Source organism: Carettochelys insculpta, chromosome 1 (genome assembly GCF_033958435.1).
Source record: "Carettochelys insculpta isolate YL-2023 chromosome 1, ASM3395843v1, whole genome shotgun sequence".
NCBI classification, from domain to species: Eukaryota; Metazoa; Chordata; order Testudines; family Carettochelyidae; genus Carettochelys; species Carettochelys insculpta.
Window position 1 is genome coordinate 343,829,977 of NC_134137.1, and position 24,289 is coordinate 343,854,265.

General features: G+C 36.3%; 1 protein-coding gene across 6 annotated transcripts in view; it reads left to right on the plus strand.

The window, feature by feature from the left end:
* Nucleotides 1–24,289, plus strand: part of BRD1 (bromodomain containing 1) — a 99,175-nt gene that overhangs the window by 26,034 nt on the left and 48,852 nt on the right. For 5 of the 6 annotated variants that reach the window (XR_012648397.1, XM_075015781.1, XM_075015788.1 and 2 more), the window contains 5 exons: nt 9,694–9,825; nt 12,131–12,259; nt 13,534–13,846; nt 15,180–15,440; nt 19,601–20,089. Coding sequence is in view for 5 of the 6 variants with exons in the window: in XM_075015781.1 (XP_074871882.1) it covers nt 9,694–9,825; nt 12,131–12,259; nt 13,534–13,846; nt 15,180–15,440; nt 19,601–20,089 (1,324 nt within the window). In the remaining variant the exon portion in view is untranslated. The remainder of the gene's footprint in view (nt 1–9,693; nt 9,826–12,130; nt 12,260–13,533; nt 13,847–15,179; nt 15,441–19,600; nt 20,090–24,289) is intronic. The other variant, XM_075015799.1, reaches the window with a different exon arrangement.

The following is a 24,289-nucleotide window of genomic DNA, read 5'->3' on the forward strand; positions in this document are numbered from 1 at the left end:
TGATCTATCTTCAGCACTGAGAGTGTTCTCAAAGGTTCTGGTAGTACTATCTGCTAATCTACATTGTGTCTCATGGTTTTCCTGTAACTTATGAATCGGTTTATTTGGACAGCTGTTATCAGGTACCGCTGTCGTCAGTAGGGATGTTCCCCATTTCACAGCCTGGGCCTTTAAATTAGTTTTGAAAAGTCCCATTTTGACTCTAGTACAGCAGCCAGATTTCATAGGCACATCCTTGAATGCAGCAAAAAGGCCAAACGTATCTGTGTTTGAGCAGATGTCTTGCCTTACTGAGTTTTATCAAAAACATTCATGTCAGTCGTTAAGTATAACAGTAAGATGTTGTCTTCAACTGCTAAAACATGTCAGATTGTGTCTTTTGTAGCTCAGAATTTCAGATAATGCTTGCAGCATCTACAAAGACGGCTTTGAACAGTGTGCAAATCAAGCACACGGTTTAGACAGGTTACTCTCTGTTTTGCAATGGGTTGTGCAAGCTCTCAGCAGGAGGAAGGCCTGGCACAGAATTGCACAGGTGTTCTATTTTTGTGGAGTCCCTCTAACATCAGACAGTACACTTTTGGGCTGGGGAGGGCACATCTGGGAGGTCATGAGCTACAGGGACAATGGTCACTAAAAGAGCAGTTTCTCCACATTACTCTTTTTGGCACTGAGAGCCCTCCGAGTGCTTGCCTGAACCTTTTTTTTTTTTCTTTTTTTTTTTTTTTTAAAGAAACCACTAATCAAGTTAAAAGCAGTGAAGATAAATGATACAGAACATGGCATGAATGGATTTATTTACAGGGAGGCTCCATTCTCCATCTCTGTGCTGCGTCGATAAAACACTGAAAATCATGCATAGCCAACCACATCTCAGTTTCTTATCTTCTGGATATTCAGAACACCATCACAGATGGCTTCCACAGACATTTCTTTCTAAACTTGAAATGGGAACTGAACACCAGGTTCCTCTACAAAGTATTCTTAGCCTGGAGTTTGATCCATTTTGCTAGCACAAAATACGTCATCTCATGGAGGAAAGGATTTGTTGGTACGCATCCACGTACACTGTTATTGTTAAAGGTTTTTCAGCAAGAAACCAATATTAAGGCACAGTGATATTGTTTGCACCAACATGGCCAAGGCAGGTGTGGTGTTTGTCTGCTGACTCAAGATGTTGACTGAACATTTCACCTCAACTTACAGATTCTGAGGTTCCAAGCATGGTTTCTTAATGATTCTCTGGAATAGAGAGGTCCTGTTTTGTCATAGACATAACATGTTTTATTAAATAGTATTCAAAAACACATATTCCATTAAATGTCAGGAGGGCATTAGCATTCTACCTAAATAAGACCAAACCATTTAAAACATATCCTGGACTATGTGTCCATTGCAGACAAAAATGCAGAGTCAGTAATTTTGAAACTGGTTATCAGAGTGGATCTCTAGTTACTTTAATTTTTTATGACCATACTCATCTTCAGTCCCCTTCAAGAGTGATAGCAGTTTCCACAAAATCACTGCCTACCTTTATAGCCTGACTTAATGATGTACCAGTTGCAGATATCTAGAGTAGTAATGTGGTAATCTGTTCAAACATATTTTAATCATTATGAGTTGGGACACGTGGAAAGATCAGATGCTGCTGTAAGTAGTGCATTTTTCTCTTTTGAATTGTATCCTCCTCCAAATGTTCCATCTCCTTAATGGGGATACTGTTTGGGAGTCACCTAAAGTGGTCTACTACCTACTCTCCTTCCATTTCTATCAAGTTTGTTATTAGATTATTTCATGCCCAACAATCGGAACATTTCATGATTCCTTAAGTTTCTTTTGAGATCCATGATGCATCATCACATTTTGATGTGGCAGTGATTTTTTTGAGGCAGTGTGCTATCTTTTTCAATTAATTTATTTGTTTCAGAATTTATTCACACAGTATTAACCAATTTTAAGTATGACACAGTCATATTGACTTAAAATCATGGAATTTAATGTGCACAGAAAATATATTTTCCTCCACCCCAAAAATTTTTAATGGCCTCCTGATATGTTAAACATTTATGGAAAGCTGCTTATCTCTAACGTATTTGATTATCTCAGGTTCAAATTCAGTCTTAAATAAATACACAAAAAGTTGGCTTCCCTGTTCCCTACTTGATACGGACTGTTCACTCTTTCAGAGTTGGTGATATGCAAGGAGCTGCCATTTTAGTTTTCCATTGTTCCTAAAATAGACACTTTTCTTGTAATGCAGGAACATGGGAACATTCGTAGGCAGCAAATTAAAAACGGCGAAAAAGAGAATATACTACTTTACAAAACATGAGTAGCTCATGAACATTGTTACCAAAAATATTGAAGCCATAAGCAAGATTCAGGAAAGGATGAATGTTTGTGTAAATATGAGACCATTCACAGTTATATTTGGCAGGATAAAATGTTTGTACCTTTTTCTAAGGAGAAGCAAGAGCTCACATTTCACAGAAAAAGTCTTATATGCATTAACAAGAATTTAGCCTTATTCTACAGTGTATGTCAGGTTTATTTAACTTTGCTTTGCAATAGATGGTACGTAGATAGAATAATTGAGCTCTGGTCTGGTACGGCAGTTTCTGTTTCTATGAGCCAGGGAACCTCTGGGTTACTGATTTTTAAAGACTTCAGTCTTGTTATGCAACTTCATTGCAAGTGGGGTGGGATATAACCATGTTGTAAAATTAAGAATACAATCATGTCATACCATGCCCTGTGCGTCATCTGTTTTTGTAGTATAGATGTGTCCTAATGCTCTTCCTGGAGTCTGTTGATATCAGTTCCTATAGGCAACTTTTTGTGACTAAAACAATGTAGAAATATATAAAGAACAGTTATCCACAATACTGTATTGCTGGAATTGGCTGTTGAATATTTCTTGTAACAGAATACGGCTGCTAATGCTAGCCCCTAATTTTCCTTTATATTAAAAACATTTTTTCTCATATTTATGGGTGTATACCTGCAAAAGATAACCTTTGAACTGTAAGCTGTACTGTTTGTGCACAGCCTGAAACATACACGAAGAGATGTAAAATATTCTGATTTCATGTCATTGTGATATGATTTAGAAACTTACGTAACCTAAAATCACCATTAATGACTTCATTGGGGATCATTTTAGCAGAAGCATCTTGCTAATGAGTTTATTCGTAATCCTTGGATTCAGGGTTAGAGGTTTGTAGGCAGTGATTATTGGGTCTCTTAGGTAGTTGACTGTTATTTGTAGTCATCAGATGGCTGAAATAATATTTCAGGCCCTTCTGTGTGCAAATAGCCACCTCTCTCCTAGCCACAAAGAAAAGTAAATAAATTCCTTCCCAGCACCAAACACTGAGCTGTGCCTTGAATGTGTTAAATCAAAATATTTCCCATATCCTTTCAGTATGCCAAAAACCTAACAACCTCTTAATTTGCTGGCAGTCCCCTACTTTCTGTAAGCATATTTTGCAGTTCACTTGTGTGCTGTCAAAACTAATTGCTATGGCAAGTTAGAAATTTGGTGGCTAAGTAAAATCACAAAGCGCTATTAAATTGAAAGTTTGATTTTAATTTCAAATTACATATGACATGAGATGTAGAATACAGACTGTATTCAGTTTTGTATACCATACATTTAACAGTTTCTTTTTAAATTCACTATAAGATAACATGGAAATGTCAACATGATGCAGAAACGGGATCCTACTGAAGAATTTAGCGTGTGTAACACCTAGAGGAATAGCAGGAAATGAGCAAAAATTTAGAAATTTTATGGACTTCTAATCAAAAGTAAAAACAGATATAAATTAATTCAGTTCAATAAAAATGTACATAATATATGATAGGACTGAGAACTTGGTTACAAAAGTAAAGAAATTTGAAGTATTTGGTTCCCAGGAAAACTGGATTGTGTGAACACTTTTGGTGTTGAAACAAATGGAATTGCATCAGTTTAGAAGAGAGGTTGCAAATGCCAAAATTGAATCAAAATCAAGTATTCAGTTTGGCAGTTGTTTACTGGTAATGGCACTTGTGAATTTATTTTCATGTTTATCGTGTAAGCAGAGCTATTAATGGCACTATATTTGCAATTCCATGACACCATTGATTGTGAGCTCCTATTTTCAATTTTGTATAATCCTGCTACATTTCAGTTGCTAGCTCTTAAGCCTTCCAGAAACATTGGCTATGACCTCACTAGAGCGGTCTGTCGGCAGAAGTTTTGACCAAGTTTCTGTTGGAAGATATCTTCCAACAAAACTTCTGCCGACAGATCACAGCCAGATAGCTAAACGGATTGAAAGAGTGATCTGCTCTGTCGACAGAGAACAGCTAGACTGCCCAGCCACTCTCTCAACAAAATGGACAACTGAAAGCACTACAAACAGGGCTGCCTGGTTTCCCAGAAGCTCTGTCTGTTAACAGAGGGCACCTCGGAAGGTACAGACCTACTTTCTGTTGAGAGAGTCTGTGAACAGGGGCGTTTTGCCTCATGGGAGAGCAGCAGAACGCAGTTGACAGAAATGCCGCCTTCTGTTGATTTTACTGTTGACAGAATGCCTTGGGAACGTGAACGCTCTGGGTTTTGTAATCAAAAGTCTGTAGTGTAGACACAGTCATTCTCTGTTTCAGGGTTTGTTAAAAGAACTGGATCAAGTCTCTTGATCTGTTAATGGGAGATAAGCACATGTGTACATATACGAATACATATTGGTTCTCAGAAAATTACACTAATTTAAATTGTGTGTATCAGAACTCAGCAAAATTGGTTTAATCATTTCTGAAAATGAACTTAAGAAAAATTAGGTAACTTTTCCAGTTTTAATTCACAGATTGTTGGGTTTTTTTTATTTTTAAGCATTTGTGTACCATTTTCACATAATGTTCATCAGAGCTAGTTGGATTGAAGGACATGTATCTCTTAACCACAAGGAAAATATGTGTTGGAGACGAGAAAAACCTGAATATTCTTCTCAGCTCTCCTACTGATTGCTGTTTAATAATATGCACTCCACAATGTTTGAACACTGGAGAGAGTTCAGAGAAGAGCCACAAGAATGATTAAAGAACTAGAAAATGTAGTTTATGGTGATAGACTCAAGGAGCTTAATCTGATTAGTTGATAAAGAGAAGGTTAAAGTATGACTTGATTATGTAGAATGTAATTACCTTCTTGGGGAACAATTTAGCAGAGAACAGTATAACACTGTTTAAGGGGCTGGAAGCTGAAGCTAGACAAATTCAGAATGGAGATAAAATCTGAATTTTTAACAGTATTATAGATCCTGACCATATAATATTGTCTTATGACTGGCAAATATGACTTCCTCCATTTTACAGATGTGGAGTGTAACTGAGAAGTTGCCTAAGGTCAAGTCTGACTGAACTGGGAATGGAACTCGGGTATTATTTTGCTAAGTCTCAGATGAAGCACAACAGAGGAGGTGTAACTCAGTGAAGTCAATGTTGTGCTAGCCACCAGTGTTCTCCAAGTGTCTGGCCTGCACTGATATCTCTGTGGCCTCTGCTGTACATCTGTTTAGCCCTGATGGAGGCTTTTACTTATGGTGACATTGCCCATTTTTCTTATCTCTGAGATTAGTACACAGAGGCCTGAGACTAGGTACAGCCTAGGGCTGTTGTACAGGCCTTACGTTGAGAGTTTCCCTAAGAGTACGCTGTTTCCTTTATGGCGCATTTAAGTGACTTCAGCAGTGTAGCAAGGGTCAGAATCAGTTCCAGCTCTATATAGCCCCAGTCTACTTTCCTTCTTCCAAAACTTTTGAAACTATGTGCTTACCCGTACTTAATGTAACCATGCAAGAGTATGTGCTGATATAGGAAAATTTACCTGTTGATGTGAAGTTAAGAGAGCCAAAGGTCAAAAGCCTTTCCATCACATACTTAAATTTCTCCTTAAATGGATTGTTCCAAAGAAGTCAATGGGATTCATTCAGGTTCACACGCCAGTGATGAACTTCCTTAGAACAAATTCAGTCATCTGCTGTTAGACCCACTGTCCCTTTGTCGACAGTAACTCTGTTCTTTGGCCTTTAACACTTCGCAAGGCTATGCATATATTAACAAATTTCACATGATTTAGACCCAGCAGTTTGGAGAAGTAGAGGCATTTGCAGAGAACTGAATAACTGTTTTTCAGTCAGAATAAGATGATTCAAAGGAGTATTGCATCCTTTCTTCCTAAATTTCTCTTCTGTTTCATGTCAGGCAGGACATCTTTCTGTTTTTTGCCACAGGAATGGGATTTGGGTAAAAAGGCGCTCTAGAGATCTTTATTGTAGGATGTTGACAGAACCAAAAACTGTGCAAATCAAAAAAACTTTTTTGTTAGAAGGCTCTAAAATGGACCTGGAAGGCATCTCAAATCATCCTACTCTTCTCTGGGGATGTAAGTAAATACGTACCTCAGATTTGGTCTGTACTGCTGCTTAAGTTGATGTAAGTTACATAGTTTAGAAGTGTGTGGGTGGGTGGGGGACATCACTGCCCTCAGTGACATATGCTTATGCCATGTTATCTCAGTAGGAGATGCACTCTGCCTCTCAGGGAGGTAGAGAACTGAAGTTGATGGGCAAGCCCTCTACCATTGGGATATCATGACTTAACCAGACCCCTGAAACAATGCCACTGCATCTATCTCAGTAGCACAGATTTAGTGATTTTTAGCATGGCAGTGTAAGCAAGCCCTAAGAAGCCTATTTATCTTAGAGGTTTCTTCCTGTCTACCTGCCATGAGGCCGCTTTGTATTAAAGGTAAGGTTTTTCTGTGTTTTTGAGAGAAGGGAGCTTCTAGAACAATTACACAAGGTAGTTCTCCATTTCTGAGCAAGTACTCAAGATTTATTTATATTTGGCTGATGGACCTGTGGGAACAAGTGTGAGTGTAGACACTGTTACTAGAGATACTCTTCTTAAAATTTTGAAAATAAAAATTGTTTCTTCTTAGTTGGTCTCCTACCTGACAGTCTAAGTTCCTGTTGGAATAAAGAGAGTCACTCAAAATGCTCATGCTAAGAATTGGTTGGTGCTGTTTTTTTCTTACTGCTTATATTCCAACATTTAATATATTAAATGAAATGGAAAATACTTACAGTAGGTATAGCCACAGAAAAATAGATACTAATACCTTCTGACTCTGATTCGCTTTTCCCTTTCTTTGCAATTTGAAAGTTAAAAAAAAAAAGTCTTTGGTTTTAGGTCAGCCTAATGAGAGACAGAAAAAAAAAATGATAGATGAGAATTCTTAACTTTAGCAGAGGCATCAGAGACTTACATGTCTTGAAATAGTAATTGTAAGCATTCGGATCAATAAATTAAGTAGCAATTAGGCTTTACCATAATGTCCATAAAGCAAGTAATTTTTCAGAGATTTTTTCCATTCTTTAAATTGCAGACCCTTTGACTCTAGCCACCTCTTTTTTTTGTCTTTGTGACATCAACTTAAAAATGACGCTAAAATCTGAAAAAAATCTACTGATAGTATGAAGAATCTATAATATTACTAACACTGAAACATTAGAGAGGATTTCAATTTGTGCATTTCACACATTTTGTTGAGCTATTTTCGCAGTTTCCCCAAGCTTTTATTTATATATTATTTATATAAAAAACAAACTTTTTTTTAACTATTTCTGTTCCCAAATAGTTTGTGGCTAGAAGTATTTATAGCCTCGTTTCATTAGGCACTGCTAATTATAGAACAACACTGTTCTAGACAAATTGATAAAGTTTTGGATTAGCTCTGAAATAGCTTTGTAAAAATCCGATTTTCTGTACCTTGTGTACCTTTGTAGTTAGATTCTTCTGTTTCCTGGTTATAGGTTAATTTCACGATTTTTTTTTCTGATTGTGACTTGCTTTTCCTTTTTGAATACCCTGCATAATCTTGTCTTACCTTCTGTTACTATTGTTACTTTCATGCAGCATTATCAATACTTTTCATCTATGTTCAAATTGAGATAAATGCACTCTGTCACACAGTCATGCAAAAACATTTAGAAAGGAGATCTGTGTCTTGGTGTTCATAAACCCTATCAGTTTGTTCTAATCAGGTTTATTTTTTCTTACCTGTTTGAACTGATTTGCTACAGAAAATGAGCAAACAAAATATATGCCACTGCCTTCTGCAGTTGAAATATTCAGGATTCTAATCCGTTGCATCAATAGTCAGAAGAGCTTCCTAACCTGTCTGTCTTTATAAATCTAATTTTTCCCTTCCGTGCTACCCAATACTGGAGATGTTGTGGGAGGATTGTTGTTATTTCCATCCTCAAAGACAGAACATTGCTGGTGACCAGTCACTGTTGTTCCTTAGCTTACAAAAAAGGGATAAGTTGAGAGTAATAAGAAATGCTTCTTTTAACAGGGCTGCTTCTTGCAGTGCTTCTAAATCCTGCTGGTCCGGGCGTTTTAGATCCAGAGTCATATCCTTTTTTTGGCATCTCATTATACTGCTAGCTACCATTTGTTTGTTTTTTTTTAAATAAATTTGGTTCTGTCTTAAAAGTAACTTGGGGCTACATGGGGCCACTCTTCCCTTCTCCACTCTTTGGGACCATAGATGTGCAGTAGTGACTCTGAGAATACTAGCTCTCAGTTGGGGCCGACTTTGCTTCTCATATGACCTTCTGTGTTAAAAACTAAGGAGAGGAGCCAGCCACAGCCTCCTGAGGTTAGAGGCAAAGCCAAAGCAGCAACCTTTCTTCATTTGGCCATTAGGATAACTTTCTACAGTTTTGATTGGTCTTTCTCTGTCGTGCACTGATTGGCTGTTTGCTTTGACCCTCCCTTTCAGTCTCTCTACCTCAATTTCATACCATACCTACTTTCTTCTTCTCCCATGCGCTGTTTGCCTCACCTCATCTTTTCTTTTTTCTTTCCATTGAGCCTATCGCCTCTTAACAAACCTCCCCACAACAAAACATGGAATTAAAATGTTCATTCCCAGCACATCGTTGCATGCTTTACCCCTCTGTCCTACTTTCTGTCTGTCTGTTTCGGTCGTTGGAGGGCAACCTGTGGCCCAAGAGCCACAGGCAGTCCATTGGGGTTCTGTGTGTGACCTACCAGATGTTTTGTTTACAATTATCCGTGCACAGGGTTGTTGGAGTCTGCTGGTTTTTCATCTGCATAAGTTTTTTTTTCCCTACCAGTATTATAAAAGTGACAAGCACTTAAGACAATGGCCCATGCATAGAGGTTTGTGCTGATTGCACTCGACAGTGTGAGCTGCCTTATCCTAAGATACTGTCTTGGTTACAACACTCTTGCAGCCCACTGAGATGAAGGATGACCACTCATGCAGTCCCCTCACTGGTTTATATTGTATACTCTCTGGGGCAGGGACTGGGACTGCTAGTTTTCATTGGCACAGTGTGGCCCTGAACTTGGTTGGTATTTGCTATCATAATAAGCATTTATTTATAATAATTAATTAATAATGGAGTTGAAAATGAAAGCAGTCAAACCTTACTCCCTAGTAAGAAAATATACGAGTTTGTAAAGAGGCAGGGTTTTATAACATAATTATTTGGAATGCAGTGTTTGTATTTCCAAAAATGAAGAAAGCTTTGCTGTTTTTAAGAATTTTAAAAATTAACTGGTGTGCCCTGTTATTTTTTAACCATAGAAACTGTGGTTATTATCTTTCAGAGAGAAGATGATGAAGAAATGCAAGCCCTAAAGGAGAAGTTAAAGTACTGGCAAAGACTGCGCCATGACCTTGAGAGAGCACGTTTGTTGATTGAACTTATACGTAAACGTGAAAAATTAAAAAGAGAACAGGTAGATGGATAACTTGCATTTAGTAAAAGTTTGAAGGAAAGCTACTGATTTGGTTTATTTTTGTTTTGGTTTTTATACTAAAATGATGTTACTGTCTTGACTCATTGATTCTAAACGTTAAACAACAAAACCACACATAGTAAAAGAGTGTAGACTAATTTCAGGCAGTTATGTCTGGGTTTGCAAGTCAATCCATCATTATGTAAAGAAAAACAGCACTTCCCTGTGCATCAGATCTGGCGTACGGTGTGGGTGTTGCATTTCTTTGTCAAAAATAACAGTGATATTTTCAATTCTCATTAATCCTGTGGAGCTAATGTTTTATATAAAAGAATTATGTAGGATCTTTTGCAAGGCGATAAGGCAAAACACATTTTATTGGTAATATGTATATCACTTACTACTTACCATGGTCATATAATATTTTATATTCATACACTTATATACATATGCACACTCCATCTTGTCATTACCAACTTGTTGCTTCCCCTAACTTCACTGATCAGGTGAGTTTTATATAGGGAAGGGCTGGAGCTGGGCTTCTGATGATCCAAAATCAGTGCTCTGATGTTGGAAGGGAAGTCCTGGGGCCTCTAGATGTATAGCAGATATATAGGAATTAGTCATGCATTAGTTTATGCATATGCAGAATCTGTGGCACATTCTTCTGAGTGTTGTATTAATGCTGCCACATTTCAAAGGGAGCACTTTCAAAACAGGCACTTGATGCTGACTCCAAGGTCATCTGTGTGTCTAGTCTTCTTTTAACGAACCAACTTCACAGGTCTTGGTTTTCTTGGATTTGGCTTCTACCCCTCTCCAACCATTGCAACTGTTGCTAGAGATGTTTACCTATCATGATTCATGCATCTGATGAAGCGGGTCTTTGCCCATGGAAGCTTATGCTCCAAAATATCTGTTAGTCTATAAGGTGTCACAGGACTTCTTGTTCTTGAAGATACAGACTAACATGGCTATCTCACTGATACTTTTCATGCCTTAGCCATTCACACTTCATTCACTCAACAGGGCAATCAAGTAAAAGGGGAAGGATCTAGTTTGGTATAAAGACTTTTTTTTTTTTTTTAAACCTTATGAATACAAGAGGCAAAGTTATAAAAAGTTTCTATGTATGACTTAATACAGAGGTGGACAACAAAAACTTAATATGGCGTCATATAAAAATAACGCTTATATATGGAGAGACTTAATAGAGGAGTTGTATGAAGAGCTACACTCACATGAAAATGATGAATACAGACGTATCTACACTGTAAAATGATTACTATGGAGATGTGTCTGCAACAACACAGAAGGGAAAGGAGTGTAGTGGGTGTGAGAGGCAGTCTCTCTTGCAATTTTATTGAAGTATTGAAGGCAGTGGCTTTGCCGTAGTGTAAAGGAATGCATAATTTTTCCTGAAGAATTTTTATAACTGGTGGTGCTAACGAGGAAAGAATCTAATGTGATTCTCAGAGCCAAAATTGATCTTGTTGTGCTGATCCTTACAAACCCACAATTTTTAACTGTAAGTGGGGTGTACAAGTTCTGGTATTGCACATGTATTAAACAGGAAACTTCAAGATACAGTTTCAAAAGTAACTTTTGAAAAATCTTGCTTGCGCTTTCTATACAAGTTCATATAGTCCATCAGTAATAGTTTTGACTAGTACTCGTGTAATGCCTTAATGTATATGAAAAGATAACAGTCCTGTAAATTCACTTGCAAGTCAATTGATGTCTAAAAGGTAATCTTTCATATTGATTTCAATAGCAGTGATATTGTCAATATGACTCAATTTTTGACATTAATGCTGAGTACTAGAAGTACATTCCTAACATATCTTGAAACTACTTTTTATCAGAGGATTATCTAAAATTTTCTTTAGTTATTAAAAATAGTATGTAATCGTCCCAACAAGAGGATTAGATGTTTGAAGTAATTACAGCTTCTGACCTCATGAACTGTTTTTTTTTTCCTGCAAATTTAAGTATTACAAGCCCTAGAGTTAGAATTGTGAAATATTTTTACTTTTGGATATCCGTGCAATAAATTCAATTGATACATCTTGCAAGTGGCACAATGAGTGAGCTTTGCTCTGGTTTAAAAATGTATTTTTTTTGTTCATTGGTTATTCTTTTCTTTACACTTTCAGTCTTGTCCTGTAATTTAAGTGAATTTGCAATGTAAGAACAGTTATCAAGCTAAGTGTACATTAGAAACTTTTGAGAGAGAATCAAAAATAACTTGTAGTCACTTCTACTATTAACTTAATATTTGGTGGTTTTATATTTCATTATTCAGATCAAGGTTGAGCAGTTTGCCATGGAGCTCCAGCTGACTCCTTTCACTGTACTGTTGCGATCAGTTCTGGACCAACTGCAAGAAAAGGATTCTGCTCGAATATTTGCTCAGCCAGTAAATCTTAAGGAGGTGCCTTTCTAGTTATCTTTTCGTTGTGGTTCATAGTATGTTGATGTAGCTGAATTTAATTTTTTTATTCAGGTTTATATTGCAGGATCAGAAGTATTTGAAGTTAATTTATTTTACAATGTGCAGACTCAAAAATAAGTTATACTTCAATTATTAATCTTAGCAACAGGGTGGCATCAGTACAAGTAGACTGGGACCATTCTAATTCAATGAGAACTTATGGCTTGGTTTTTCCTGTTCTTAAAATAAATAATTCTGTGTGTCTGTGTCTACACTACAAAAATAACTTCAAAGTGGAGCATCTACACACACCCTACTTCAAAGTTGGGCTCCTACTTTGAAGTTACTTTCCAGATAAGGGAAAACATCTGTAGATTCTGCAGGCTACTTCAAAGTAGTACCTAACTTTGAAGTTAGTTACTAGTGTAGACATACCCTATTAGTTAAACATAGACATTTATTATACAATGACATATAAAACTCATTTTGCAGTGTACCACTTAATTTGTTTAAATGTAGATGTAAACATGGTGTGGTCATGTTACTTGGTGAAGGAAGCAGGAAAGGTATCTTTATTTTTATTTCTGTTTTTGAAATACTCCTAAAATCTGCATCTTAAGTTGTTTGATATTGAAATTCAGAATTTCCCAAAAGAAGACCCAAGTTCATGTACCATGACCAAGCGGCAGCCTGTTTCACGGCTCCCTTGCACTGGTGGGACCCAGACGACTGACTAGCCCTGGTGGGCTGGCTAGTTTCCCAGCTCCTGCAAGCCCATCTCCCCTGATTTCTGCGAAATTTGAATTACTTCAGGGTTGTGAGGAACACAAACCTCACCGAACTCGAGGGTCTACTGTACAATAAAAATACTACTATTTAGTCCTTCCAGGACCTCAAAAATACTGAGTTCCAGTAACAGTGTTGCTTAAGTTTCATTGTAATTCTTAAGATTCATATTTCACTTTTAGAAGTCCAGTAACTTTTTAATAGGCTACCAGTATATAAGTAAATATGTGGCAATAAGAGTACTAAGGCCTTGATTCTACAGAGGTTTATGCCCATGCTAATATTTACTTTTCAGCATTTCCAAATGTGAGAAGTTCAGTTATGTGTAGAAAACTTTACTGGATTAGGGCCTCAGATTAGAAACTGGATCTCCTGCCTTATTTTCTTCAAAATATACTGGAAAAATCTAGAATAGTTCCTTATAGTACAATTATTTTATTATTATAGTAGCTGCAGTTTTACACATCTGTTATAATATTTATTTGTAGGTTCCAGATTATTTGGATCATATTAAACATCCCATGGATCTATCTACTATGAGAAAACGGTTAGATTCCCAAGGCTATAATAATCTTCATGAGTTTGAAGAAGATTTTAATCTTATTATAGATAACTGTATGAAATACAATGCAAAGGATACAATATTCTATAGAGCTGCAGTGCGATTAAGAGATCAAGGAGGTGTTGTTCTGAGACAAGCTAGGCGAGATGCTGAGGGGATCGGTTATAATAATGAAACTGGAATGCATTTACCTGAACAGCCTACACTTGAATCACCACAGCCTTTCTCCTGGGAAGATGGTAAGAAACTTTTTCCATTACTGCAGCAATTAATTTTCAAGTAATATAAACAAAATGTTAACTGCTTTTTTTAAAGGTTAACTTTTAAAATAATTTTTAAAAATAGTACGTTGCTACTGCAGACAGTGTATTCCTTACATATCTTCAAGCCAAACCTGTTTATTTTGTTGACAGAAACATTTTTTTAGTATTTTTAGAACAGTAGATACAGAACACCTGTGAAAAATTAAACTGTATTCTCTGTTCTGCCCCATCCATAATCAAGAAAAAATAATTTTTTTCAACTGAATTCTGATTCCAAAACAGACAGGCCCAGATTTAACAAGGTTCTTAAGCATATGCTTAACTTTAATGTGTGAGTCTTCCCATTGACATGTACAAGTTGCTTCTAGATATGCATACTTGCGTAGTTTAGAGGGGCTGTACACGTGCTTAAATGTAAGTCTGTATCTAAATTCCTTGCTGACTCAGAAGTATATATATGTAGTGATGGTGTTTCATGAAACAGGATGCAAATATACTTGATATTCATATTCATGTTGAGCTTGTGATACAGGCAATCCCAAAAAATCTTACTTTGAATAAAGGCATGTCTTCACTACAGGTAGCGGTAGATACAGCAGTGGTCAGTTGATCATGTCTGCTGTCATAAATCAACCACCCAGTGCTCTATCAACTCAGTACTCCACCAAAACAGTGGAGAAAGTGGAGTCGGCAGGAGAGTGTCAGTTGTCAACTTGCTGTGGTGAAGATACTGCTGTGAGCAGACATAACTGCGTTGACTTCAGCTATGTAATTTGCATAACTTAATTCAAACCCCCCTAGTAGTATAGAGAAGGCCTTATATGCAGAGAAAATAGTGACTGTAAGTTGACAAAAAGAGAAGCAATAATGACACAGTTTGTTTTGTGAACATAATCACATCCTAGAATTTTTTAAAAAAATGATTTTGTTTCTCAAAGGAGAGAGCGAGGGGTTAATAGTAATTGCTAGACCTCTGGGTCAAGCATCGTTATCCATCTTTTCAGTCAAGTATCACTAGCCATCTTTTCCGTCAGTGCACCTGAGACCTAACCTGTAGAATCACTGGTATTCCAGTTCTGGGTCTCTGAAGCAAAATATGCTAAGAGGAGTAGTAGCAAATGGCATGGCAGGAATTTCAGCTGGCACCTTTTCACTAATGATGGCCTATAAAACTTGTTTCAACTTATGGAAAAAGTTGGATTTTATTTTTATATACTTAATTCCAAAATATGAAACTTAAGAAATATTTTTCTCCTGGTAGCTTTAAAAAAAATTAACAGCTCTCTTAAATTACATGTTTTGACTTCAGTGGATAGGTTACTGAATCCAGCTAACAGAGTGAATATGTCCTTGGAACAACAGCTGAAAGAATTATTAGAAAAACTTGATCTCACCTGTGCAATGAAATCCAGTGGTTCAAGGAGCAAACGAGCAAAGCTGTTAAAGAAAGAAATCAGCATTATTCGCAACAAACTAAGTCAGCAACACAGCCAGCCTCCCCAAATAGAATCAGGTATTGGAAGTTTTGAAGAGGAAGGTGCAGCATTAGAACATGATGGTGAAGAGGAAGGTAAGATTTTAATTGGTGTTTACATCAGCGCTGTTTTTAATACTTTCAGTTGAATAGCCCTAAATTCATTACGTAAATTACTACAGTAGAAAACAGTATTATATTATGATCTGATTTCAGGACAAGTTTAATAGACCTATCCTTGATAAATGTTTATGTTCAGTATGAATGAAATCTATTGTCTGGTTAATCTTCCCTTTCCTATGAGAAATTAATTTTCTTCTTTTTTAAAACAAATAAAAAGTTTGCAACTAGTGGCACAAAAATTAAGTCTTAAAAATTATTACTTCATGGTGGAAGTTGTGGAGCTCAGTATATTTGAAAATTGGCATTATTCTTTCTTAAATGACTGCACATGGATTAGAGACCCAACCTTTAAATAGTGCTGACCACGAAACACATCTTTCTGTGGTTCATCCTTGTAATTCCTGCTGTAAGCTGTTTTTAATTTAGTTTATTATTGATGGATTTTCCAGAAATGAAGTACTAGGATGCGGAATCTGAATGATAAAAAAAAAATAAATAGAAAAGAAGCATGGGGGTAAATGAGCTTTCAGCCAGAATGCACTATCAGAAAGGGACCTTGGAGGCTGCTGAAAGTCCATTCCGTAGGTAGAAGCAGGTGCCCTGGTTCCACACAGCTGGTATGTCTGGCTCCTAGGCTGTGGGGGCTCTGTGCATTGCCCCTGCCCTGAGTATCGGCTTCACAGTTCCTGTTGGTCACGAGTCCTGGGAGCCGGACATGCTAGCCATTTCGAAGAGTTGCCTGAGGTAAATGTTGCCCACTCAGAGCCTGCACCCCAACCTTCTGTCTCAGTTCAAAATCCCTTTCTACACGCTAATTCCCTCCTAGAGCCCTTCAGCACCAAAGCCCCCTGTCCCAGCCCTGAGCCCTCTCCTGCACCCAAACTTCCTGCTAGCGCTTGCACCCCAATCTGCTGCCACCATTCTGAGCACTGTCGTGCACCCTAAGCCCCTCATCATGAAGCCCACACCTTAAACCAGAACATGCACCCCTTTCAGGATCCCGAGCCCTAGACTAGTGGAAGTGAGTGAGGCTGTGAGGAGAGTGTCCTATAAACAGAACTGGGATGGAGTAAGCAGAAGGCAGGGTAGGGGCAGGGAAAGGGTGTTCAGTTTTGTGCAGTTAGAATGTTGGCACCCTAGTGGCTCAGAGAAAGATTGCACTAATCAGAATAATGTCATGTGCCTACACTGACTAGCTTTTATACAATTTAAACCTCTCAAGTCATTTGAAAGTAAGCATTTAAAAAAATATTTTTAACTGCCCTATGACCTAGCTATCGTTGTAATTGCATGTCTGAGTCTATTTGCTTGATAAAAATGTTTTTCAAAATATAAACTGTTGCAATGTGGAGGTATAGTTTTAGAAAAAATGTAACCATAACTCCAGTTGCCCTTCTCATCTAGTTTGTTATTTCACCTTACTTCTAGAATAACTATAAGTGTAAGCAAATCTGCCTGAATTATCTCCCTGCCTTAGTTATTTTATGTCTGAACTTTCTTACAGACTGGTAATTAAAACATTAAAAAATTGGGTTAATGTACGTCTTAAGATAGTCAAAAGATGTGTGTAAATAAAATGCTTAGCAGTCATACATTGAAATGTTTTTTTTAATAACACGTTGACATAAATTATTCAGAATTAATATAGTAGATTGAAAAAACAATTAAAAATTCGTAAACCTTGGTGGGTATCTTAAACTCTGGAATAAAGGTGGGTTAAAAGACAATTAGAAACCATAATGTAAACCACACACAAGACATGCAGATGAGTAGATCGTAATAGGTTTTTATAACAATAAACAAACAGAACAGGCATTGACCAAGGAAGATAAATTTTTATACTTAATTGCTCAGAGTGTTATGGTTTATCGTTATATTTAAAATTTCATTTTTTAATGTGACCCCACAAAAATCTATATTCTTCACAGTTGTTGTATTTTCAGAGTCACTTTGTAAAGTTAGTTTTTTAATATGTGAGTAAACCTTCCCTTACAGTTATACGTCTATTGGTGTATAGGTATTTTGTGGATGTCCCTCAGATCACATTTTCTTACGAATAATTTGGATTTGTAAAGAGGAACAATCTAAGACATTATTATCTAATCAGTGCTCTCATAGAAAGTTTACACATTTGCTAAAGATACCATTTACACAGGATATTTATTTTGGGATTCTGTCTTTTGAATGCAACTGATATATTAACATTTTAGGTGTTTATTACTATTGCTTAGATTGTAAGTTCCTAAGAGAAGGAAGGCTGTAAATGAGCCATGACAAATTGATTAATTATCATTTAAGTCAACAGAAGTCCAAACTTTCTAGCTGACTTATTTGCACTGTGCATATGTAAATTTAAATCTGCATTAATAAGTTAAATGTTTTTCTTCTTGTGCTCTACACTTGTTATCTTTGTGGTGCAGCAAGTTACATTTAATTGCACAAAAGCTCGCCTGTAAAGATAGAGCTTTTTCATTTAGTTAGTGTAAACATACACCTGGAGAATAGTTACAGGGAGGTCATGTTAGTTTGTACCTTCCCAAAACAAAAAAAGCAGTCATGTAGTACTTTAACGAATTATTTTGTTAGTTCTAAGATGTAAGATCTGAAGAAGTGGGTCTGCCCCATGAACCTACTTCACTGAATAAATTCGGTGAATGATCATCACCTAATAAATTATTTTGTTAGTCTTTAAAGTGCTACATGACTGCTTTTTGGTTTTATATGCCCGGACAAAGGAAGGTGGTGTCTCAGTGTGGTGTTTTTAGATTTACAGGAAAGATCAATAATTATTGCACTTAGGGGTGGGTAATTTTTTGCTTGTTTTATTGAATGCTGTAGAGCGGAATCTTTTTTCTTCTGTCACTTGTCTGTAAAGATATTTTCTGGTGCTAGTTTTGTATAAAACACTCACAGTGTTTGTCTTGCCCAGGGGTTGCCAACCAGTTGGAGACGAAGAGCCAAAGTAACTATGGATAGAGTGTAAAGAGCCATGTATTATATATTGATTTTTATATATCTATATACTTAGATGTATAATACCTCATATGTAATATATCTAGACATATTGTATGTTTAACTAATGTCTCTATATGTAATGTATGTAAATATATATGATAGATGTACATACATATAGACATATATATTTATCTAGATATATAGATATATAAAAATGAATATATAATGCATGGCTTTGTGCCCCACCCTCCCAGAACCTGGCACTCCCAGCCCCTCCATTCTAACACAATCCCTCTTCCTTCTCCCAGAGATAGGTACCCCCAGCTTCCCTGATCTAACTTGATGCCCTTTATGCCTCAGATTCACTGGAGCCAATGCCACCACACACTTCTTCCTCCAAGCAGTGCGGCGTGTGTGCACAGCCTCAGTAAGCAGTCCCAGTGCACAGCTCCTAGCTTCATATCTGCAAGAAGTCGTAGGTTGGCCACCACAGTCTTGCCATTCTGTACCACGAAATTGAAAGAAAAACAAACATCAGAATTGACAGTTGAGTTTGACAGAGGGAAAAGAAAAATTGGTGGAGGGGTGGTTTTTCTGATTTCTCCTCAAAGGTTTGCAAAGATGTCTTTGCCAAGCATTTGCCAGTATAACTATAGCTTTTAAAATTTAAAACTGGTAACCATAACTGTAAAGCAGCTTTGCATAACTTAGTGAATTTGCTAATAGTTTATAGCCCACTCTTATAGCTAAATCTATTAGGCTAAGCTATAAATGCAGTTAACTTAAGCAGGTAAGCTAAATACTTTAAATTAAGAAAATGTATTTTATTCAGTCTTCCAGCATTAATGGTGAAATACTTGCATTACCAGACACAAATAATCTGTTACTTTACCTTTCTGTAAAAAGTTCTCATATCTAAGATTTTAAACATTGCATGGTACCTGCCCAGGTTTAAATCTTGAACACTAAATGTCAGCACCTATTTTGTTACACACCCAGTAAAAAACTAGGTACTACTAACTAGGATAGGTTGTTGCTAGCCAAACGTTTATGTATTTAAAATGTTACGGTTTGTTTCCAAAAAACAATTATTTGATGAGCTGCACATTTATAGTGAGTGTTATAGATTTTATAATTACCAATTTTCAAAAATCACACTGTATTTATAATTTTTTCAGGAGATAAATCTCCCCCTAAACTTGAACCATCAGATGCATTACCTCTTCCTTCAAACTTGGAGACTAATTCAGAACCACCAACCCTCAAACCAGTAGAACTCAATCCAGAGCAGAGTAAGCTTTACAAAAGAGTAAAATTTGATAATGAATTATATAGCACTTCCATTCAGAAAGAAATAAATGGACACACTCCAGAACACTTACTTGACAGTAATCTCAATGAGTCGACTGTTTCTGCTGTAGCTGAGTCATCAACTGATGTAAACAGACGTACATCCATTCTCTTCTGCAAATCAAAAAGTATAAGCCCCCCAAAGTCTGCAAAGAACACTGAAACCCAGCCAACTTCTCCACAGCTAGGGACCAAAACCTTTTTGTCTGTAGTCCTTCCAAGGTTGGAGACTCTTCTGCAGCCAAGGAAAAGATCACGAAGTGCATGTGGAGATTCTGAGGTTGATGATGAGTCCCCTGTAAAGCGCTTGGATACAGGTAAATATTACAGAGCTTGCATGTTGGTAGACAGAAATGTTCAGACAGATTTTAATATGCATTTAAATAATTCTTTAAATATTTAAATTTTTTCAGCACTTCAGCATTTTCTCCTCACAGTTAAATCAAATGCAGTTATAATTTAGGAAAAGTATTGGTTTGTTGCCAATAGTCCTTTGCTACTGATTTCTCTGGATTTATGTCTGCTTCTCAGATTTATATTCCTGTAGAGCAGACCCCCATATCTTTTTTTTTTTTTTTTTTAAATTAAAAAGTTGTGCTTTTGTCCTGTTATCTTTCCCTTGCATCCACTAAAAGAGACAAAAACTCACTTCCTCTAAAAAGACCACTGGTGAATCTACATTGAATTTCTTTATGGGGTATAAACATAAATCTCTCAACCAGCACCCTTCAATATACAGTATCTGACTTTTTACTTTGTATTTTTCACATACCTTTTTATTTTTTATTAATATTCAATCTAACACCTTTCTATGAAGCAAAAGTTATATAATCTTTAACATGCATGAGTAATAAGTATAGATAGTATTGTATCTGGAGTGATAAAATCATATGGCACTGTTGGCTTTTCATTAGAAGATTTTTTTAAAAAGTAGAGCCATGCATGACAAAACTGTTGGTACCATATATTTGAAATAAAGAATCTGCCAGATTAACATAGTTAGATGTCATGCGGACTAGTTTTTCTTCAGAAATTTTATGAGGAACTTATTTTATCCTGTGAGATGAAATTGTGTAAGTTAATTATTCTTCTTGATGGTGTTTTGCTCAGGGTTTTTTTTTTGTTTTTTTTTTTTTTTGTAGTGGACACAGTAAAATAAATACATGGGGATGAAGGATAAAGAAAGAAACTAGCAAAATGTACTTTGCTTAGGTTGCTCTTTTAAAGACCCGTTTTTTTCATAACCTTTCCCATTTGTCAGATTTGTATGTAGATATTTGAAACATGTAGGCATGTTGTTAGTTCTGACTCCACTTAATCTAATGGGACCTGCATAAAAAGCTCATGCTGTGAAAGAATACTTTTTAAATGTGCTGTTTATTTACTCGGCTGGATCAGGAAATACTGGGTGCACTTCTAAATGATTTTTTTTCCTATACAATTGCTTTTTTCAGACGTACCTGGAAACAGCACCAATATCTGATTTGTTATAATAAGAAAAATCAGTGTATTGTGCATGAATGCCATTAGACTAGATTGATGTTTTCGATTTAGACTATGGATTAGTCTTCATTAAAAATAATCAGGGCTGCTCATGCTACATGTTAACTTTCACCAACATTTAGTACAACTGAACAATGTATAGTATGTGCATAATACAGTACTGATATATATTTAGTATCTTAGATACAGAATGTTCAAATTATCATTAGACCCACCTACAAAATTAATGCAGACATCTACATTTACAAAAGCCTATAATATTGACTATTAAAAAATCAAGAAATATAAACTTATTTACGTGATAATTTCACCAGTTACATTTTATGTAACAGTTGGGAAAAATTATCTGAAATCCTGATTATTGTAAAGTTCAGTTTTGACTTGATGCATAGATGCAAGGATTAACATCTTGGCTTTGTTACAGGCAATGGCAAAACTTAGGCTGTGTCTACACTAGGAGCTAACTTCAAAGTTAACTTCGAATTTAGGCACTACTTACAAATAGCCAGCAGAGAGTCTACACACATTTTCCCTTACTTTGAAATTAACTTTGAAGTAGGAAGCCCAGCTTCAAAGTCCTTACTCCATTCCCAGGAGTGGCATAGCGCCTTACTTCAAAGTTTAACATCGAAGTAGGGTGTGCGTAGATGCTCAACTTCAGAGTTGTTTTTGTGATTTAGACACAGCCTTAGTGACTTCAGTAAGGTTAGGATTTCATCCCACATATTACAGGTTGCAGAACCATTCTTTCTATAGATTAAAAAAAAATCTGATTGTAAATAAATGAGGCAGTTTGATATTTTGAGTATCTTTAAGCAATTAAGTAAATTGACTGGAGATATCAGCTTTTATATGTAGTTAGTCTCTCAGTTCAGAAGTTTGAACTGTATTATATTAACTACATGTTAACAACTGATTGAATGGTTAAAACAAAACCCTGAAGGTGAAGAGAATTGCCTTCTTTAGTATAAACTTCAGTTTGAGTTGTCCATCTTAAATCAATTCATATTTTGTTGCTTAATCTCAAAGTACAAACGTTTAAGATACATTTCAATATTTTATTTAGTTCTTGTAAGATGGGTATATAGGGTTAGAGCTATCGAAGTCTAGACTTGAGTGAGTTAGCAGGTTTTCCACTTAATCTTGAACGTTGCTCAGGGGCACAGTTATTATTATTTCTTTCCTGAATTACCATGTTCTTGACAAAGCTCTTCAATAAAGTTTCCACACCTATTAATTTTACAACTTGGTAAGTGATCAGTTTGTTGGAACTGGCTATTGCCATGGGCCGTGATCCTTCACAGAAGTCCACTTGCACAGACCCTTTCTTATATCTTTGCAAAATCCAGATCTAATTGAAATTGACTTTCTTTGCAAGTTCAGGGTATTCAATCACTGCAGAGTAAAATGTTAGTGTTCAGTCAAAATAACGTGAAATTAGAAATAGAGAAATCACAGGAGTGTGACATTTTGGTTTCAGATAGTTTTACTAAATTATTATTTCATGCTGATGGTCAAAACATTCATGTTCAGAAGACTGGCATGATAATCAGACAAGTTCTGTTCAAGGGAGTTCTGTGATTGCATTCATTACATTCTCCTAGTACATGTCAATATTCACAGCAATTGGAGGATAAACTAGCATAAGCGTTTTTCAGTTTCATTAATTCTTGCATTATAGGAATGTAATGAGCAATTTAAGAAAAGTTTTTTATTTTCTGTGCTATATATCTATATTGAAGTCTGTTCTAGACTCTGGGAGGCCAGTGAAATGGTTGAATGGTGTTCATTGGAGGATCATTAGAATAAGCTCTTTGAAGCAAGGATGTTGTCCTCACTACCCACTGCTGGTCTGTTTATTATGACAGTCCGTGTTTTTTTATGATTTTCTATTAAAATAGAAATAAACTAATATAAGCAATGTTTTGAGGAGTAGATAGCTATATACAAAATATCAATCTTCTGAGAAGACTAAAATCAGTTTTACTGTGATGCACTTTGTTTCTTTCTTCTTCTGCTTCTCTGATCTCTTGTCTCCCAAAAAGATATTAATCTCCCAACTGCCCTTCAAAAAATCCCAAACCCTCTATACATAAAACTTTAACATGGCATCAAGGTTGTAAGTATATATCATTGCCTTTATTGTTGAAGTCTTGGCAAGAATGCTGGTGTTATCAAAGCAACATTAGAAAATGGTGGGAGAAAAAATATTACAACAATTGTGTAAGAGGAAAGTGAGAGGGAAAGATTTTTAAAAAGGTAGAAAATCATACATTATTTTTAACTTGTATAAGAGTTGAAAAAAGTTTGTTCCTTTTTGGTGCTTTGACAGTTAGAGAAGCTAAATGTTATATTAAAAATGCCACTTCTTTGTCAAATTCTGTGTCTTGGTTTTGCTGCAGAACTGCTTGGGAAGCACGTGCATATAAGGAGTATGGTATGACCTGTCGTACCTTATTTAATTAGAGCAATAAGGATGTTGAATATTTAATATAGATGTAATCTATCCCAGGTGTTCATTAGGAAGAAATATTGGTAAAAAACCAAAAGGTTTAATCACTGGCTAAAAAAAATCCTTTGACCCTCTCAGTGGCTATATTCAGTCTCTTATGATGTCATAATTCCATTAGCTTTCCAGTCATTTTAGTGTTGCAAAAATTAAGCAAAACCCCCTTATTTTGTTAGAAGCGTCTTGGCTCATCTTCATGCTTTAAAAAAGAAAAAATAAACTGTGTGGAGGGGCAGAATACATCTTACCTTTTTTCCTTTGCCATTCACCTTTGAATTTCTGCAGTTTGGTTTAGACCAAGGATGTAGAAATGTAACTAGTTAACGGGTAAGCCTCATCGTAAACAGGTGAGGTTTACCAGTTATGGTTAACCCATGCAATCTGGAGCCTTTGCCACAGACCAAGACTGCTCTTGTCTGGCTGGAGCACCCCTGCCCCTCAGCATTCCCGGGTCCACTGTGGATGCGGATTGCTTCAGTCTGGCTGGTGCATCCTAGGCCCACAG